At 40.2% G+C, this 22,069-nt stretch overlaps 1 protein-coding gene across 1 annotated transcript in view; it reads left to right on the plus strand.

The window, feature by feature from the left end:
- Positions 1–22,069, plus strand: part of LOC138261213 (cytochrome P450 3A21-like) — a 223,842-nt gene that overhangs the window by 87,617 nt on the left and 114,156 nt on the right. The window contains exons 5-7 of the mRNA XM_069209966.1: positions 1,447–1,560; positions 9,093–9,181; positions 15,506–15,654. Coding sequence (XP_069066067.1) covers positions 1,447–1,560; positions 9,093–9,181; positions 15,506–15,654 — 352 coding nt within the window. The remainder of the gene's footprint in view (positions 1–1,446; positions 1,561–9,092; positions 9,182–15,505; positions 15,655–22,069) is intronic.

Below are 22,069 nucleotides of genomic sequence, written 5' to 3' on the forward strand. Positions count from 1 at the left end.
GCCCTGGCCGAGGCATGTCACCAACTAGAGTGGGACAGTATTATAGAAGTTATCTGAGGTGAAGGTTTCTCTAATTCACTGTTTTTCATTCTCTTAAAATAGTGTTTCATGGATAGTGGCTCTGGTGACTAATTACCACCATCTCTAATATTGTTGGTATGTCCATGATGTCCCCTTTAATCTTAATGGGAGTGGAGTTGATTCAGGGTGAGAGGCTTATCTTGTTTTCTCAAACTCACTATTAAGATGCGTTAAAAATACTTATTCAATAACAGCTAACTATGTGAGAATGCTGAATTGCAACCTGTGTGTTTCTGACAAACAAATCTCCCTGGGTTAAACTAAGGCCTTTGATTAGACATTAGCAAGGCATAATCAGTGGTTAAGATGTTAGACCTTGTGCAAACAGTCAGGCAGCAGTGAAACTGTTTATAAAACAACTAGCTGGACTATCTAAAATCCAAGGTCTGGGAAGTGGGCAGAAATGAGCAGTTGAGTTTTTAGGTGGTGTCTGGGTTACTACCGCAACCAAGTCACCATCCACTCTCTGTCTTCCTTGGCCCAGTGCAGCTCAGCAGAGCATGTGCCCTTCTGACCAGTGTGTCCTTGCTGTGGGACACAGGTGAACACCCAATGAAGTCACTAGAGTTGCAGTCTGCTGCGTGCCCCCCACCCCCAAAGGCTCCCCGTTGAGTACATAAACATATCAATAGACCCAATTCAAGCAGAAGACATTTTTAAGCAGAAAAATGGCTTTATTTTGGCTGTCTCCTGCCTGAAATTGCCTCTGCTGCAGTAGTAGTCAATAGGGAAATACAGTCTCCTGATTATTATTTTTTTAATCTCCATCATTCCTCTCCTAAAATGTTGCCTTCTATGGGCACAGTGTAGCTGTTCAAATTGCAAAGAGCGTGGCCCACGAGTCTGATCAGTAATCTGGCAGCCCACAGACAATGCACCTGATGCTGTCAGCGAACTAACTCAGAGCTTTGGCCAGGATACCCTCCATGGTGATTGTGTGCTTTACAAATACACATAACATACCAGTAGAGCTCATAATGTCGCCTTGCTACGTAGCTGTGTGACGTAGCACACTGTGTGTCGATGAGTCAGGTTGGAGGGCCAGCACAGCAAAGCACAGAGAAGGACAGGAGTGGTCTCAGTGTTTCTGATTAAATATATGTGGAATTAAGTAGAGTGAATCTGTCCTAATCTATATTTGTATACCTTCAAGATATTGCAGCAGTCGATATTTGTCTACAATTGTTTTGTGGTATGCTATTTTGGATGCAATATTCTGTGGGAATAACACATTTTACCACTTCATAACCACTGTGGCATTAGACAGTAGTTAGTTGAATGCCTGTAGAGGTAATGTGGCTAATGACACTTTTCTACTATAGTTTTTTAAACACAATGCTTTATTTTATTATATTTATGTTTTAGGACTTTGGCCTGAACGGACCCTTGAAAGATGGAGTGACTGTGGCTAAAGACGATCAATGGAAAAGGATTCGGACAGTGCTATCACCAACTTTTACTAGTGGTAAACTAAAAGAGGTAAAAAGGAAAATTTGAAAACTTCCCAAATATGATTGCCTGCTAATAATGTGGTTATTTCCATATGGATCTGCCTTCTGAGCATATTAGCTGAGAGGCCAAAGTGCATTGTAGTGAAACTATGCCTGTGCCTATGTATGTTGTACTCTCCCCGTGTATGATGTGATCCATGAAAATCTACATTATTTCTCCATAATATTACATTCCATATACTAAGAATAATGTAAATGCACTCACTTTGATGAATAAAATTAGGTATTTGCATAACTTGATAGCATTTACTACACTCTTCTTGAACTTGTGTATACTGTGCCCACCAGGCATAGGCATCAAGCCTGGGGACACCTGTGCAGTTGAGTGACTGGTGCAAGCTGGTAAATGCCTGTAATTGCACCTATGTGCATTTGGCACCGTATACATGCCAACCATGTATGTAAGATCGTTAACTGGATGGATGCTGGAGTCCTCGCACTGCTGAAAGACCAGGAAATGTTGCAGGATTGAACTGCTCTGGTTCAACAAAACATAAAATTTAGAGGCAAGCATACCCTATTTAGGCAGGTTTATACAGATGCTATGTTCATCACTGAGTTGACGTCTGGTTTGGTAGATGGCTGATTTGACCTCAGTACATGCAGTCGAAGGACTGGATGGCATGCACCTACAGCGTGATCTGAAATAAACATTGTTGGACCAGGAAGGGTTCACTGACTTCCCATACAGATGCATCTTAACTTAGTGTTTATGATCCCGATGTACGAAACCCACACCATAAATCAACATGTGCAAACTGCTCTATAACTGGATTGTGATCTTGGCTTCACTTCAAAAAGAAAGCTGCGGCCATCACATATGGTCTTGCCTGCCTTAATAAGAAATTAAAAAGCCCTTCTGCCATCTCAAGAAACAAAGTCATTAATACTACCCTTATTTCAGCCCTACACTGTGAGCACCTTGCCTTTCTTGGTGCTTGCCCTCCCAGCTTGTAGTTAGCCCAGTCCTAAGGTTACAAGAAAACATTTGAATTGCCCAGGTATCTTTTTAGATCTCAGATCCGCCTAGAATTCAGCCAGGCACATCAAAAGGTAACCTGCGTGTCAGACACTCTGGAATGCTATTTGCAGATCCTGAAGGCACCTGGGGACTCACTCAGGGCCTGTTTGAAGGACGCCTTTGAGAGCTTTGGTACACCCATGGCATCAGCAACTACAGAGGGCAAAGGCAAAGTTTGAAATAAAACTTTCACACACACATTAACACTGAACTTTACTCCTATTTTGACCTGGAAAAGGTAATTAACAGACATCTGTATCTAATTTCCTAGCAGCCAGATATTGCCTCCTTGAAGCCCTCAGACATTCTCCTCAATCTGAACACTTCATACTTGGTTGGGAGATCCCAACCCTACCTCTCCGAGGCTATCAACAGTCAGGTGTGCAGAAACATTATGTACATGAGATTGCTTGGCCTAAAAATAATAGATTTCAACACAGCATGGGTCACCCCAAGCAAAGAGGGGGACATGCAGACTGCAACTTTAACCCTTTCCGTGCTGAAGACAGCCCCCAGTCGTCCTCTGCCCGGCCGTCCTCTGCACACGAGCAGGAAAAAAAAATCCTGTAGAGGTGAGGAAAAGCTTCCCCATCTCCTGAGACTGTTTCCTTGTTTTCATTGAAATGATGTCACACCAACTTCATTTCAATGAAAACAAAAGTATGGTATGCCCCCCACCCCAACTGAAGGGGGTAGCAGTCTTTCAGCCCCTCCTCCCCCTGTGGACTAAAGCATCTCATCCCCATGGAAAGCAAGAAGACATTTGACTCTTTTGGGTTCTGATTTTAAATATGGGCCAAAAGAGCTTGGCTAACTCCCAATATTGTCCCCTTGCAATGGTGAGTGGCTGCACTTTTTGAAAACCCTACCAGACACCTCTGAAAATGAAACATCTGGGGGAATCCAGGGTGGTGTTCTTCACATGCACCCCATATCATTGACTTACCTACGATGCCCTGCAAGCCTACAACTTTGCCTGAAATCACTCATTTTCCCTACATTTCTTTGATGGAAACTTCTGGAATCCACAGGAATCAACAAAGTGCCTACTACCCAGCATTGCCACATCTGTACCGATCGAAATTCTGCTCACTTGTGTGGGTGCCCAAAGCAGAGCCAGTCTGAAAACATTTGAAAAAATACTGCCTTCCTCCTCAATTTCGACACGTTTTTGGCCCTTCCCTGTTGCAGGCACTTAGCCCACCTGCACAAGTGTGGCATCGGTTTTATCAGGAGACCAAGAGGAACGCTGAGCTGTAGGAATTTTGGCTGGTGTGGTGATCTCACATAGAAATGTGAGGAAAATGTGTTAGGTGGCTGCCAAGCCGGGACCTAAAACACAGGTGCCCCCCTTGAAAACACAGGTAATTTTGTGATCAATAATTTTGATGTCTCCACAATATGTTTTGGGCTGTTCCCTGTTGCGGGCACTAGGCCTATCCACACAACTGAGGTAACAGTTTTATTGGGAGACTTGGGGGGATTCTGGTTGGAAGAAAAGTTGTTGCTCATCTCTGGTTCCAGAACTTTCCATCACAGAAGAGTGATGAGTTTTGAGGTTTGCAAGGGATTCTGGTTGATAGAGCCTGGTGAGAGCCCCACAAGTCACTCCATTCTGAATTCTCCTAGGTGTCTAGTTTTAAAAAATGTATAGGTTTTCTAGGTTTCCCTAAGTGCTGGCTGAGCTAGAGCTCAAAATCCTCAGCTACGCACTTTGCAAAAAACATGTCTGTTTTCAGTGGTAAAATGTGATGTCACATTGCATTTTCGGGTGTTTCCTGTCATGGGCAGTAGGCCAACCCACAAAAGTGAGATACCATTTATATTGGGAGACACGAGAAAACACAGAATAGCAGAACAAGTCTTATTAGCAATTGTCTTTTATTGCATTTGCACCTTCCAAATGACAGACAGTGTGTGAGAAAGAAGTCATTTTGAGAAGTGCCCTGTAATTCACATGCTGGTATGGGTACCCCCAAATTCACTGATGTGCAAATAACCACTGCTTCTAAACTCCATATCTTGTGCCCATTTCAGAAATACAAAGGTTTCTTTGATACCTATTTTTCACTCTATTTCACCAAATGAATTTCTAAATACCCAGTACACATTGAAAACCCATTGCAAGGTGCAGCTCATTTATTGGCTCTGGGTATCTTGGGTTCTTGGTGAACCTACAAGTCCTATATATCCCCGCACCCAGAAGGCTCCGGCAGGTATAACAGTATATTGCTTTTGAAAATCTGCTGTGGCTGGAAAAAGTTACAGATGAAAATGTAGACAGAAATGTCATTTTTTCCACCACAATTTCAATATTCTTTTATTTCAACTGTTACTTTCAATAAGAAAACCTTTAAGGATCTACACAAATGACCCCTTGCTGAATTAAGAATTATGCCTATCTTTCAGAATGTATAGCTTTCTAGAACTAATTGGAAGGAGGTTGAAAGCACAAACAATAGGGAAAATGGGTTATGTCCCAGTAAAATGTCAAAACTGTTGAAAAAATGGTTTTCTGATTCTAGTCTGCATGTTCCTAAAAGCTGGGAAGATGGTGATTTTAGCACCACAAACCCTTTGTTGGTGCCATTTGCAAGTACAAAACCAGATGCTTTCTTCTGCAGCACTTTGTTCCCCAAAAAACAAAATTGTAGCTATATTTTGGCTTATTTCTTAGTCCCCACCAGGGGATTTCACAAACCCTGGGTACCTTTGGAATCCCCAGGATGTTTGGAAAAAAGGACACAAATTTACTGTGGATAGCTTATGTGGAGAAACAGTTATGGGGGTGGAAGAATTAAATTGAGAATCATTGCTTCACCTTCCGTTCTGCAGCCTCTCATGTGATGCCATCTGGAGGTCTTCACTGAAAAAAACACTTCTGATGAAGGGGGAATCACACTTGCCAGGAGGCCTCCTCGATCTTTATCACTCAGACTGATACAATATCCTTATCAAAGTGTGCCATATACGTCAAAGAACTCAGAGCCCACCTCCAACCTCACACTAGGGACCCAAATCCTGCTAGCGCGCCTGGTCCTTAGTAAGTAAACTTACAAGGGGACGCGTATAGGCTGATGAACCTTTTGAGTCTCATGGAGTATCCTAGCCATGTAGTGACTAAGGTATATCAATAATTCAATACACAATCAATAATCGCAAAGAGAAAACATAAATCAAGTGTTAATTTCATCAACAATCCATGAATGACTATAACTCAATATACGTTTTAACAATTTTTATTTTCCTATTTGTTACAATTCTAAGGCATAATGCTAATTCAAACTTTATTCGTTCAGCTCAATATTAGTTCATTAGTGACCACCAATAACATAATACAATCAGAACTTGAGAAAATATTCTCTCTAAAATTTCAACATAAGCTAACAAAGAAGAATATGTCAACATTAATAGCAGAGTTCAGCAATCAGTATGTCAATTCATTTGTCACTGTCAACGTCACCCAAAGTACCTTACCTAACCCAGATTAGCATTAGCATGTGGGACTTCATGTGAAAACAATTTAGAACATGAATTTGGAAAAAACATCTAGCTAAGAGAAAAACTATAAAACAGCACAGTTGGTACCTAGAAGAAAAGGCACAAAGTTAATCAGTCATATTGTCATAGCTACCTAGCCACAGAATGGATCAGCAACAAAGTCAGTCTTCATCTTCAGGTCATTAATTGATCAGCAATCCATCAGGCTCTCAAGTGCATAAGCCCAATGACAGAATCACTAATCGTGTCTTCTGATGTCATCAATCCTCCCCTTACATCTCTCCAGTTCTCCCTCGCATCTCGTTTTAGCCCATTGTCATGACTTTTTATTAGAGTTTTTCAGTCCATCCCCTAATTCCTAATTGGTCCACTAATCACCAGTTATTACTGTTGCCAATGAATTTTAGTTAACAAATCTATGAATTCTAATATTTTGCCGTTCTCAGTTCGTTGATTGGTTCACTGTACTATGTCCTCATCATCCCTCTCATCAGGTATCAAAAATTTTGCATCTTCTTCTCTAGTCAGTGTCTCTATTGTTCAAGTCCTGGGAAAGTACATACAGTCTACTCTACACATAATTGTATCAACTTGATTCCACCATCTCCTGACCATCGGTACATTGCAGAAAATTCTAGCTAAGCAGACTTTAACATCGGGTGCTTCAAGGCTAGTTCAACATCTCAACTTCACTACAGTGTGCAATTATTCAGCTTCGGCATAAGGCCTGGCAAACCTAGGCCACAACTTCGGCCAAGTTAGCTCTACAATATGATGCAAAACATACGTTACACATCTCACTATGGCATATTATTACATTTTTATAATTCATTTTCATTATTTCTCATATTCTATTAATTTTTAGTACAATCCGTGAACATTAGCAGCCAGTCTTCGTGGTCACATTTTCAACGTGCACATTAATGTCTCTAGATTAGTCATTTTACCCTTTTTCTTGTTTTTAATGCATAACACTCATTAATAATTTCCATTAGCTTATCTGCTTCAACAATCCCATCAACTCCACGCAAAAGCTTATAACTGATTATGCCATCCAGAAACAGAGACATGTTTTACTTTCATTGTATAGGGGGACCTACTGCATGAAGCACTTTAGATACTAGTCAGGCCTAAATTAGTAAAATGTATACTTGCACTTTAACCATCCAGTCCTCGGATTTAATCAGTTTTTTTGATTTTTTAGTATTTTTAATGTTTGCACAATACCAAATTAAGTATTGGCTGCATGCAGTGCTCTTTGTGGTTTTAGAAACACTTTTAGTTTGTAATTTGTGAATATGCATCATTTATAATGATTTGCAAAAATATTTGGTATGTTTTTTACTAACATACAATAAAGCTGACATGACATGACTTCACTTTGCAATGCAACTGATGTTTTAATGAGTCGAATCGCAAAGTGTAGGTCTGCAGGAGGCTGCAAAACCTTTTCCTGCAAAATGAATAATAATTAGGTAGGAGGCTTTTTTCGACCCCTCTTTCCACGAGATTGCATGTGAATTCAAGGATGGATGCCTGAGAGGGACAGTAGACCCCTTTACCTGCATTCCAAGAGAATTTTTTTTTAAAGTATCCTTTATTCATACATGTTTAGTTGCAGTGTGAGCTAACTGTGGTAGCATGCCGTTGTCCCATGAAACACTGTCTGCTCATTCCGAGACAAATCAGCAGGATCTGAAAGGGGAAGGTGTGAAACACAGACAACTTGTCCTTTGAAAATCTGTTACCCCCCTTTCTCGGGGTTGGGTCCCTGTTCAGTTGATCTGTAAAACCCTTGATAAATAGCATTTTGAATGCCTAACTGGAGGAGGGAGCCCACTGCACTGGGCCACCTACTTGTGAGTTGGACAGGGTCACAAAAATTACTGTGCAAATCAAAGACCTTTCCGACTCCCAGAGTAACTATTTTAGATTTCCGAACACTCTTCTGCTGTCACAAACTCTCTGGATTTGCAGCGCAAACTAGATTTGTATATTGGCACCTAAACACAGTTTTTTCCCTCAATTAAGAGCACAGTGTTGAGCACAGTGTTGATCATGTTGCGCGCACTCAAATCTCAAATAACAACTCTGAACCAATAGTTCCTGCTGATTTTCAGAAGGTGCTTTTCAAATACTAACAAGTTCCCACATGGTTGCATTGTGAATTCTATATGAGATTACATTATTTTCAACATTAAAATGTTTCTTAGGACCCATGGCAGTATAATTATTTACCTCATTCTTCTGCATTGCTCAAGTCTAACTGCAGACACCCACCTAAATATCTAGGCCCAGATTCACTAATGCTTTCCGATAGATCTGTCTCAAAATAGTGACACAAACCCAGGGCAAAAGGTTGGGAGGAGGCATTTACTATCTAACACAAACCAGAATTTGGCTTGAGAAGTTCACCAAAGTAACTCGTAGTTGCACTAAGATCTACTTTAAACCTAGGGGCCATTCCATCAGTGGTATCTGGGCATTCCAATGCAGCCACCTATGGGTTCTGAGGCAAATCCATATTTAATAACATTCATAGACAGGGATTTGAGCCAAAACCTTACGTCTTCCTGGTGCAGGCATAACAAGGATAATTTTTTCAACTTTGCATGTGTGCTACATTGTACAGCACACATGCAGATTGAGAAAAGTCATTAAAGATGAGTTTTGTACTGATATCAGATATGGCACATTTTTTATCTCTCCAGTTGGCTCAAGGCAGAGCAGCAACTTTGGTTGCTGCACTGCCTTGCATAAAACATTAATAAAGCTTGGCCCTCATGAACACACATTTACCTCAGTGCACTCTACTTTCGTCCCTGGGTTTCCAGCTCAGCTGTTTCTTGTCCAGCTCTGATATGTTGTTGTCTAAGATGAATGGTCTGTTACTTTAAGGAAAGTCAGAAATGTCTTGTATTTAGAACATGTATATCCAACATAATTTGTATATCATGAATTTATTTCTTGATTTTCAGATGTTTCCAATCATGAAGAATTTAGGAGACACCTTGGTAAAAAATTTACAGAAAAAAACAGAACAAGATGAACCCTTGGATATGAAACAGTACGTAGGAAATCAAACCATATTAGGAAATTGTGGTTGCATGGGGGCCGCAACATGTCCATAGTTGTCAGAGAAAAGGTTTAATTTATAACAGTGTTGTGAATGCAAAGATTTACACTGGAGTGACAAATGCTGATGATTCTAAGAGATTTGAAAGTGTTTGGGGAAAGATTGAGATGTAAGAATGGGAGCCGTATCAAACTTTGTATTTTGAAGATTTGAGTTTGTTGTAAAGATGGGAACTGATGTGACTTCATCTATCTTATCTGGGGCTTGATTCACAAAAGTATTTTTTGTGCCTATCCTTATGACCTAGGGGCGCAGATGTGAACCCTCACTCGCAGCCTTGGATTACCGTGTCCCTCTATTGTAGGAAGTGAGCGTTTACGGATGCACAAGGGATAAACCTTGTGAGCCATACCACTATTTAGCTTAAGCTTGTTTCTATTTGTGTGCCTGGACTCCATATACACATATTGGTGTTAGAAAGGGCAAAATTATTCCTTACATATACAGTTCTCTGTGCTCATCCTGAAAAATTGCTCTACACTTTGAGTTACTATATACTATTCCATTTGTTTTATGAACATAATTAAAGCTATTGAAATAAATCCCTAGCTCAATTCTTCAGCAGTCAAAGGACTACCTTAAAACATCATCATTTCTCTTTCTAAATCTGCAGTCAGTGGTTGAAGTTGTGCCTGCCTGAACCTCTTAAATACTCTCTCTTCCTGGAGCAAGGAGAGTGTGTTACTTCATACTTTTTATTAGTTACTCATTTATCATGGGCACACTTGGCCACAAAAAGAGTTCTCTGAATAGTAGATCTGCGTACACTGGACAAGGTAAACACCACTCTTTCCCCCTTAGTGGAGAATTCACCCTCTCTAGGGTTCTTACACGAGTGGGGTCATATTTACCCTTCAGACAGTTTGGACATGCTAGCAGTAAACTTGCTAAGCATCCTGCTTCATATCAATTTGGACAGTCTGGGTGAAAATGCAATCTCAGCACCCACAGGGGGATGTGATACTGATCATTATCTCTGAAAAACCACCCATCAACATGTCCTAATAATTCAAACCAATTGCCTTTCACAGACCCTCTCTTACTTCTGTATTCTGAACATCAATAGAACAATGTCCCATCTGGGTGCTTACACTGCTACCTGCAGGTATGCTGTTTCCTGAGGAAGTCAGAACTTCTGGGGCAGCTGGAGTCCATTTTACCTCTGGATAAGGAAATCTCACATCCTAACACTGTACTAATACTAAGCTATGCTTGATTCACCCCAGCCTCACTCGCTCACCTCAATTAGTCATTCACCTTTTTACCTGGACCCAGTCACCAGTCAGCGACAGGAGCACCCTAAGGCAGTGGCATCTGTCTGAGTCCTTTTGCCCACCACAAAGCTTGTGGTGAATCTCTCACATAGATAATTGACTACACATCGGTCAGGATGACTCCAGGGGCCGTGGACCTCCCTTACATAACAATGAGAGGGGTGCTGGGTAGTGCTATAAATCCTAATATTGCCCTGAACTCAGTCTATTCCTTGCTTGCCTTTTTTAGCACACCTAGAAGAGCCAACTGTCCTGTCCTCAATTCAGAGGAGAATGTGAGACCTTCATGCTTCCATGACATAGAGCACACCCATATTCCCATGCAGAGATGAACTATGATGTGTTTAAGAGGAATCCTGCATTTGTCCGCTTGTGTATAATATGATGTGTAGCATCAGCATCACTGGTCCTAGCTCCAAATCTTCTCACCAAATCTACATGTCACATCTAGCTATTGGGCTCAGATGAGCAGTAGGGTTGTCTTTGGAGATATGCTTAAAATTACATATCCTGCTTTTGTTGGTTGAGGGAGATGAAAGATGTTTTTCTTCCGTAAGAGTTATGTTAAAAGCAGTCTGTGATTTGGAGTTTTTACTCCAGTTCTGTATGGCTGCAGATGGATGTGTCTTTCATTAGTATCAATATGGGCTTGGAAGCTGTAATATTGGATTGGGCTTGTGGGACGCCACATGTCCATGGTAAAAAAGCATTGGCAATAGCCAAGAGTCTGCTGTACTGTGCATGCTGCAATGCAGTGTGAAAGAGCCCCAATCATTTTGGAAGGATGAGCTAATCTTTTTTAGACTTAGACTAGTCATTTTGATCTAGTACTATAGTCATAAAAACAACTTTTGGGAGGTGAATCCATTCTATATTACATTTCATTAGAAGAAAATCTTAATTTAAAATATTCTTTTTGAGGGATAAAATATGATATAAAAAAAATAAAATCGACCTGTTCATGAACAACAACTTGTCCTTCAAGCCATTCTTTGAGGCTACCCCAGTGCTTCACAAATCAATTACTTATTCCACTACCGTTATGGCATGACTCTTGAAAAAATAATGTCCTTTTGATTTTCATTTTTCAAATGAGGGGGCATCTGTAGATTTCCATTTTTGTGCAATTAATGATCTAGCAACCAATGATGTGGAATACCTACTGGGAAGAGGTGATGGGAAAATTAGAGCAGGTTACTGACAAAACAGGATTGCTCAGACAAAAATGCTGCCTCTTCGGACTGTATCTACATCCCAAAAAGAGGAACATGCTAAATAAACTAATATACTTATCTCTAATCTAATTCTCGATAAAATGACAATTGTCACTGCTGGAAACATTGGTAGTTATCAAGAGTACAAAAATGGATGGAGCTGACAATTCATTGGGAAGGGATTGAATTATACGTCATCCGACCAGTCATTCACAAAGAACTGGGTAAGCAAGGCCATACGTAAACATGGGAGGGCCTCCTGACTTTCTTCAGTGAAATACTGCCATATAGGAATAACAAACCCCGGACCGGACTGGTTAACCCTTCATGTACCTCAGATGATGTAGCGGACTAAAGAAATGGAAGGCAATAGGGTCTTTGAAGTAGGCTCCTTATCCATTCCTTTCAGTCATCCATACATTCTTGTGTAGCCCAGTGCTCCCCTCCCCCATCTGATGTACCCTCCAACCCACTAAATGATAATTGAGATGCACACCCTGTTGATGTGTTGTGATGTTACTGTTTCTTTTCTTATGGTTGCTGACAATGTCACATATATCTCTTCAATATCTAACCTTATTAGCAGTGACAATTACATGAAACTAAGTAAAACAGTAATGGTGTGAAATACAATGTTATATTAATTGTTTCCTTTCTTTTAGACAATCTTTCCAAGTCCAGCTCCCCTAAGCGGGGATCTGGTGATAAGGGCTGTTCTACCTTTTCCTCCAGCCATTTAAACAGAGGCTTATCAAGGTTTATGATTTTGTTATAGTCCCCTAGCATGTGCTTCCAGTGCCCACTTGCTTAAATACATCTCTCACATGTAGCTGATAATGATTCTGTAAATGTATTAATGCAAGCTAGCATTAAATACAACTTATATATATAAAAAAATCCTGTCTGTGCTATAGATCAGAACTTTAAGGTAAGTGGATATCTGAGTGTATCCACCCCAATTCTGCTCTAAGAACTGAAAACCTAAATCTAATTCTCAGGCTGTTCTAATTTTATCATTATAACATTTTCTTAGGTTACAAATTGTCATACATTTTTGCTGTGCTGCCTTTATTGTTGGGATGGTCTAACTTCTCCCTTAAAATATCTGACTTTCGTCCAAGCTGTGCGTCCCAAAAGTAATTCTCAGCTGCAAATACGTCTTTTTAATTAAATATTGAATTTTTGTCCAACTTCTTCCAATGCCCTAAACCTTTTATGATTCCTAAATTGTATGTTTCAATAAGCCTTTCTCGGCCCTTTCACATATTACACTAGACAGATCTTCAGGGAGTTCTGGATAGTTCCATATTAGTAGACATTGCTGCTTACTATCTATCTTTGATCGTCTGATCTGTAATGCATACATTTGACAAAAGTCTCCGAGAACTTGAAACCTAATGGTTTTTTATTTTTTGGTTTTTAAGAATTTACAAACATAACCATTTAAATTATATTTTCCTAACATTTTTGTCATAAGAATCGTACAATATTGGCAATTATTCACCTTAATCATGAGTCTTTGAAGCATCTGAGATATGGCCGCTAAGTGGGAAGAGACCATTTCTCTTTTCCAAGGGTAGGCATAGTTTTTTCCTTGCTACCCTGAGTCGTTTGAATCCCCATATGAATGATGTAATCATCCCATTGATTCTTTTAAGAAACATTTTTAAATAACTTGTTAGTGTCTGAAAAAGGAATGGATTCTGTGGTAGGGTAACCATTTTGATGATATTAATCCTACTTATAATTAAGCGAGGTAAATTATAGTAACACCACTTATTGAAATCTTGCTATATTTCAACAAGTAGTCGTGCATAATCGAACCTAAAAATATCTTGTAATGATGCAGTAAAGATTACTCTTAAAAAAACTAGTTGTGTTGGTGGTTACCATGCTTCGGTATTCGAGGGAAAGTTCTGGTGGTGCAAAGGTTCTCAACTGGGTCTATTTCTTGGTAGCATTTGTTTACTACTCTGAGATAATACTAAAACCTTTTTTTCATGGTGTGAAAAACTGGCTTGATATTACTCTCCTCTAGAGTGAGAGCAAGAAATAGTGCACATCCTCTGCATGTATTGTATTGATCCTTGGAGGATGTTTTGGTGCACATTGCTAGGAGCAGGAATGTTAGCGCTTTTGGTCTGTTTTTCTCTACACTGGAAAAGTTGTTCATCTAGGTTCATTCTGGGATTGGTGCTTCTTGATGGTCACAGCCTTGGGTGCAAGTCATGAAACAAGGTCTGTTTATTCACAAACTCCTGTAATTGACTAGCCACCTCCCTTTCATGATTTTATGGTTGAACAAATGCTGACAATTGTAGAACTCAGTAGTAACGTTAAAAGATTGTGGGATTCTTTACAGCATTACGAGAAGTGGAATAAGTTCAATTTGTGTGAGCTAAAAATGTAAGAGAAAGGAATGGTCTCTGTTTGGTGTAGTTGGTGTCAAAGGCTTGTGGGATGTGATGAGCATTTTAGATACTAACAGTTTTGTGGTATGATGCAATATTGTGGGTTATGAGAGGCTGACAATGCAAAGAATAATGGGATTTCAAAACTGATGGAGTTTAAAGGTGTGTGGAGCATGATTTAGGTTATACATGCTTTGGAACAGCAAGTACTTGAAAATGGAGAGGTAATGATTCGGATTTGGGTGGTTTGGAAAGACGGGTTAGTAGTGTGGGTGCATGATGAGTCTTTGTTCTTGAAAACACTTGAAAAATGTGGGATTTAAAAGAATGTGCTGTATAAGGTTGAGAATGGGTGTGGGTCAGTCTAGGAGGCTTGAAGAAGGGGGGTTGTGGATATCGTCAAACTGATGGATGAACATCTAAGGGAACGGTGGTTGCAACATAAAGATCAACTGCAGTGTGCAAATGATTGAAATTCAAGTTTTACAGTAAACCACACCTTCCACAATTTTCACCTGATGAACTGTAGTAATTATTGCCCACCAAAATTTATCAGAGGAAAAGGGCGCTTAAAATAAAAGCGGAACATGTGGAATTTGTTATGGTAAACAATCGATCCTGCATTTCATAACTACATTTCCCCCACAAAAAACTCAGAATAAAATGTATTTTACTGCAGCTGATAAATACCATACACCAGTGTAGAGACATTTACTGGGTGCTGAAAATTCCACTCCTATTCTGGCCCACTCAGGATCAGGACTTAACTCTTACAATGTCAACTTAATACTTTCAGCATAGGTATTTCTGTGTTGACCATTCTTTGCAGAAAGATGTGAGTTGAGGGTGTGGCATCTTTGTATAACTGTGAACAGATACAATTCAACAAACAGTTTAAGGAAAGATCTGTAAAAAAGGTGAATGTGGTATTTCATGCTGATAATGCTCCAGATATCTCTAGAGAAATTTGAGCTTTTTATCATTCCAGATAGCTCCTTAAATTTGCATGTCTGTTGAATGTATGCTCGACTCATGCTGCACAGGATTGAAATCGCATAAAAAAATCTTGAAAATATTTACTTGGTAATGATGTAAAACGTATGAAATCACTGTAATAATAGATCTGTTTACCCCATTCCTCTGGTACCCGGGTCTAAGCACTGTACAGTTTATAGATTTCCCTTTGCCGCTTATGGGTACGAAGGTGAGATAGTTTAACGTAGTGCCGACGTTTGTAATCAGCACATACATAGCACTTGAAATTATTGCCTGTTAGAAGATATTGATGATTTAGCTCTAGAATTTGGATTTGAGCTACACAATGAATAACTCAATTTACATTTCCTTTCTGCTCAGAATGTTTTCTTCCTATAGTATTGATGTGGTCATCAGTACCTCCTTTGGTGTGAACATAGACTCTATGAACAACCCGAAAGATCCCTTTGTTACTAATGGAAGGAGACTCTTTAATTTCAGATTCATTAACCCATTGTTAATTGTCATAGGTAAGAATCCTGAGTCATTTTGTACTGTTAAAGAGCATTTTAGACATAACTTAACTTAAAATCTATTTGATTCCAGCATGTGCTGTTATACTAGCATGATTTTCCTTTTTGTTTATCATTTCTCTGAAGTTGTGATTGGTCATGTAGTACACACAAGTTCTGCCTTCAAATGAGATGACTCTAGCATTTTTAGCCATGAATGTTGCAGTCAGGACCACCTTTACATAACCTAAAAGTATCAAGGTGCTTTTGTCTACAAAACATACTGTATATTACTTCAAATGATTGTAATACCAGGCACTAATGTCTGACCAGTACAAAAATCTATATATCTCCTAGGCAAGCTCTTCAGATGACTTTAATATGACTCCTCATTGTGGTCTAGCATCTCTTGCATAATCATTTTCTCTGTGCCCTTGCTGAAATTGCAAAAGCTTATTGGAGACAGAGTTAATGATGGGTGTGGTTAGGAATGTCATCATGTGGCAGACATTACAAATAAACATGTCAATAGATGGCTAGGTAGGTGAAGAATTGTTCTAGACAAATCTAGATTAAACAGCTGGGTACATTAGTCCCCATTTTGCAGGTTTTAGCGCACGCAATCTCAAAAACGATCGAAGATGTGGGCATTTTAAATGCATCCCTTAGTGCTTCCTGAATTCCTGTCATGGCTTTGGTTGCAAAACATCTGTTATCAACATTTTAATTGTCTTCAATAAGAATTCTTTTTATTCAGCCTTAGAGTGACACAAATGTTCGTACTTGAACTATAGTCTTTACCATTTGTCCATAAATTCTCTCTTTTAAAAAAATAGCCTAATTCCTGAGGTTCTAAACCACTTTCTCTGAAATAATTTGGTAAATGTTGGTGCCTTGGACCATAGGCCTTCAGACTTCTGTCTTAACACAGAAATTGGCATCTGTGACATCAATTTGCATCAATCTCCTGTCTTGCATTTGAGCTAGACTAGCTAGATATCCAGCATCGTACCCAAGAGGTAGTTACTTATGGAGATCTGTTTTCACAATTTTGATTTACTCCTCCTTAATTGATGTTAATGTTTACACTGGTACAAAGGTCAATTAAATAATCCACTGTACCCTACATTTGCACAAGCTCTGAGTGCCCTATGTTGGGTCTGGGCAAAGACCTTTGAACCAAGTTCTAACTGCCATGAGTTTTTGTCAAATTAGGAGTTTATGAAATCCAATCTGTATTCATTATGCCAGTGTTTTGTGAAAACACTGATGCCCTGACATGCAGAAACATTGACCTAGCTCTTCAGAAATGCAAGAGACGAGAAACACCTGAGAGCAAAAATGGCTGAAAAACAAGGGCAAGGCTCACATGATACTTTGAGAGAAAGGATAGAGTGAAGACCTTCATCGGACTTGACCTGCCTAAAAGAGTCTCATCTGATCCTACTAACGTAATCTGTCTACTATAACATGTGTGACATTTAACAAGACTCAGCCTTAAAATTTTAGCACCCAGGCGTGTTTTCTTGACATTAAATGTCTAAGACTGTAATTGTCACTTTTGAGTCACAGAGATATACATGTATGCTTTCTTCCAGGAAATCAAGTATGCACACCTATTTTTAGCTTTAAATGCTGACTTGCATCCCAATTATTCTTGGACGCAATGGTGCAGCCTGTCATACAATTGCACAGGCTCAAACACTAGTAGTTTCCATCATTGTTCCAAAAATGTAATTTACCAAGAAAGTCTCACATTTATCACATAACCAGAGTTAAAAACTGAACTATAGTTCTCACTGAAGCATGCAAAACCACAGAAATTCTGCACTTATGGAATGTAAGGTCCTCAATGCATAACTCAAATTAACCGCCATGCACAAAACACCCATTTGCAAATGGCAGTAGATAAAGGGTGATGAAGGAAGACTTAAGTATGGCAGGGGATGCAAGCTATGGCATACATTTCATAACCTAACTAGTGTATTACAGTGGTTTTGCTCATTTGAGCCAGAACCATAACTCAGTCCATCCACACACCCTACTATGCACACCTGTCATCTGAGAGAGACAGCTGACAGGAAAGGGCAGGCCCTCCTCACATACTACAAAGTACACCCTTCATCTGACGGAGAGGTCTCAAAGGAGAGGTCAACCCATCCACACACCCTACTATGCACACCTGTCATCTGGGAGAGAGGCCAGACAGGATAGGCTACTCCATCCACACATGCTACTACGCACACCTGTCATATGAGAGAGAGGTCTGACAAGAGAGGGCAGTCACTCCCCACACACTACTGCGCACACCCATTGTTTGTGAGAGAGTTCTGAAAGGAGAGGCCAGTCCATCCACACAGCCAACTATGCACACCCATCATTTGAGAGAGGTATGAAAGTAGGGGCCATATGTACAAACACTTTTTCCCATAGACACAGAATGGGTAAAAACCTTTGCTACATTTTGCCCTAGGAGCCTAGCACTCCCCCCACCCTACTACACTAACCAATCATCTGAGAGAGAGGTCTGAAAGTAGAGGACATTCCCCCACACACCCTACTATCCACACCTGTCATCTCACAGAGAGGTTTGGAAGGAGAGGCCAGTCCATCCACACACTCTACTCTGCACACCCATCATCTTAGTGAGGCATCAGACAGGAGAGGGCCATCCCTCCACACACACTACAACACACACCTGTCATCTGCCTTTGTGGATGCAGAGATCTGAGGTGCCTCCACATGCCTATGGTGTACTCATACATTCTCTTTATTGCTGCTCCCTAGGCTGAGCTCCTTCTTGTAGATGACATACTTTGCAGAAACATTTTTGCCACCTTGTCTCATGTCGAAGAACTGCCATGCCAAGGATTCCCTGGGAGGCTGAGTTGACTGACCTGGTGAAACTGATCCCGGCTGCTCATCAAAATCTGATGAAGACCTGTTTCTGTTTCTGTTGGAAGGCAAAAAGGGAATGAGAGCCAGCCAGAAATGTGTACCCTCAATAAAATAGGGAAATCTTTTTTTTCTAAATAAAAACGTCCATATGATTAAATCACAACCCTTCCTTGCTGTGTATTTCCTCTCCCGGTCCTCTCATGAGTGCCTCGTGAGTTACTCGCGTGACTGAAAATAACAAATTTGCTTTATACCTGGAAAGGAACAATACATAATTAATTGTTCTAAGTTAATCAACATCTCTAATGTCCTAACTTGTTGATAATGAGAAGAAAACATTGTTATTAACTCAATTCCAAATGTATGATCTTGCAAGTGTTTCGCAAGAACCAAACACAAAGTTCAGCCCATTCGGAGTCCGCTCAGGGGATTGTGCGACCGGCTCCCGTTTGCATCTTGCAATCTATCAATTAAAAAAATATATATTAATAATAATAACTCACCATTTTTCAATTACTATTCTATTTTAGATTATCATTAAATCATAACTGAAAACATGATCAATAACTACATACAAAGCATTACAATGAAACTTACAACTCTACCATCTTGTGAGTGTCCCGCATGCTGCTCACGAGCCTCTTGCTGGAATTATGACACCTCCAAAATAGATTGCTGGGCAGCATGTCTCAATATGAGAGTTACAGGAACTGAGGAAATTCACAATCTCAACTATAAATATAGCTATATTAATCTGTTTACATTGTTTAGAAACATTTTACAAACTGTGAACCGTTTCACATTGTTCCAATAAAAAATATTCCTATTCAAAATAATCAGTACTCATAGGATTTACTATACAGTCATTGTTCCACACATACACTCACAAAATAAATTAATTTACTTTGGAAAAAACCTAGGAATTCACAGAAAAAAACAAAGGTTTAACCACTTAGCTGCTGGGCCTTTCCCCTACCCCCCCAGTGCTGAGCCCTTTTTTGGCTATTTGGGGTAGTTCGCGCTTAGGCCTTCATAACTTTTTGTTGACATAAGCTATCCACACCAAATTTGCATCCTTTTTTTCCAACATCCTAGGGATTCTAAGGGTACCAAGAGTTTCTAGGTTCCCCTGGAGGAGACCAAGAAATACACCAAAATTTTGTTTTTTTTTTTTAAATGGTGGCGCTGCCAAAGAAGGCTTGTGGTTTTTACCCTGAAAATGGTATCAACAAAGGGTTTGCGGTGCTAAAATCACCATCTTCCCAGCTTTCAGGAACAGGCGGAGTTGAATCAGAAAACAACATTTTGCAACACAATTTTAGCATTTTACTGGGGCATACTTCATTTTTACTATTTTTGGTGCTTTCATCCTCCTTCCAGTTAGTGACAGGAATGGGTGTGAAACCAACACTGAATCCCGGAAAGCTAAGTATTTCTGAAAAGTAGACAAAATTCTAGGGGTCATTTGTATAGATCCTACAAGGTTTTCCTACAGAAAATAACAGCTGAAATTTTTTGGGGGAAAAATTGAGCTGAAAAAAACAGCCATTTTTCTCCGCGTTTTACTCTGTAAACTTTTCCTGCAATGTCAGATTTTTTAAAGCAATGTACTGTTACGTGTGCTGGACTTTTCTGGTTGCAGGGATATATAGGGCTTGTAGGCTCATCAAGATCCCTAGGTATCCAGAGCCAATAAATGAGCTGCACCTTGAAATGGGTTTTCATTCTATACCGGGTATACAGCAATTCATTTGCTGAAATATAAAGAGTGAAAAATAGGTACCAAGAAAATCTTTGTATTTCCCAAATGGGCATAAGATAAGGTATTGAGCAGCTGTGGTTATTTGTCCATCTCTGAATTCCGGGGTGCCCATACTAGCATGTGAATTACAGGCCATTTCTCAAATAGACATCTTTTTTACACACTGTCTTACATTTGGAAGGAACAAAATGTAGAGAAAGACGAGGGGCAATAACACTTGTTGTGCTATTCTGTGTTCCCCCAAGTCTCCCGATAAAAATGGTACCTCACTTGCGTGGGTAGGCCTAATGCTTGCGACAGTAAAGGCAACATGGACACATCACATTTTTACATTGAAATCTGATGTGCTTTTTGCAAAGTGCCTAGCTGTGGATTTTGGCCTCTAGCTCAGCTGGCACCTATGGAAACATACCAAACCTGCACATTTTTGGAAACTAGACACCTAGGGGAATCCAGGATGGGCTGACTTGTGGGGCTCTGATCAGGTTCTGTTACCCAGAATCCTTTGCAAACCTCAAAATGTGGCCAAAAACACTTTTTCCTCACATTTCGGTGACAGAAAGTTCTGGAATCTGAGAGGAGCCACAAATTTCCTTCCACCAAGCGTTCCCCCAAGCCTCCCGATAAAAATGATACCTCTCTTGTGTGGGTAGGCCTAGTGCCCGCAATAGGAAATGCCCCAAAACACAACGTGGACACATCACATTTTCACAAAGAATACCTCACTTGTGTGGGTAGGCCTAGTACCCGCAACAGGAATAGATCACACAACGGTCAATGTTGGTACTCACATGAGGCAACTGTTGACCCTGGGGTGATCCATTCCTTATGCAGGCACTAGGTATAGGCACTCAGGTGGGGTAGTGTTTTTATCAGGACAGGTGAGGAATCACTGGGTAGTAGGAATTTTGTGGATTGCAGCATATTCTTGTAGTTTTTGTGACAGAAATGCAAGAAAAATAGAGTTTTTATTCAACATTTCAGCTTTGCAGGGTATTCTGGGTAAGAAAACTTTGGGGAATCCACACAAGTCACACCTCTGTGGACTCCCCCGGATGTCTAGTTTCCAGAAATGTTTGGGTTTAGTATGTTTCCCTATATATCCGCCGAACCCAGGACCAAAAACACAGGTGCCTGCCTTACAAAACCAGTTAGTTTAGTCATAGATAATTTTGATGTCTCCACAGTACAATTTGGGCAGTGGAATTTGGGGCTGAACTAAATTGGGGAGTTCCCAAGAGAGCACCCTCTCTGTGCTTGCCCCCACATTCACCTGCTCTCTGGGTTGGGCTAACCCACTATTGCCCTGTTGCACAGACTGTGCTTGTGAAGGGACAACAGAACTGGAAGGAGTTATGCAATGGGACTCCTCCAACTGAAAAATCACTCTCAGAGTCTGCACCATTGTCCTTTCCCTCAGATGCTGTCTCAGTATCTGCTGTCCCAGTCTCTGATCCTATGTCAGAGCTGTCCTCTATAACCCGAGTGACATCAGCAGCAGTCATCCATCAAGATGCCATCTCTGCTATTGGCTAAACTGTTGCTCTAAAACACTAGCCTACATAGACAGTCCCAAAATTACTGGTGTGTGTGTGTGTGATACGTGCAACAGTAGAGGCCAACTTACCTGCACTTCTTCCCTCAATCAGCACGTTCTTTCAAGACACTCAAACACCTTGTCACATACCATTCGTCACAGTCTTTAGCACCTCCTGCGCCCAGTCCAATAATCATTATTGGTGCTCCCACTTCCATGTCCTCCTCCTCGGATTC

The sequence above is a fragment of the Pleurodeles waltl genome, chromosome 10 (genome assembly GCF_031143425.1).
Source record: "Pleurodeles waltl isolate 20211129_DDA chromosome 10, aPleWal1.hap1.20221129, whole genome shotgun sequence".
In the NCBI taxonomy this organism is placed as follows: Eukaryota; Metazoa; Chordata; class Amphibia; order Caudata; family Salamandridae; genus Pleurodeles; species Pleurodeles waltl.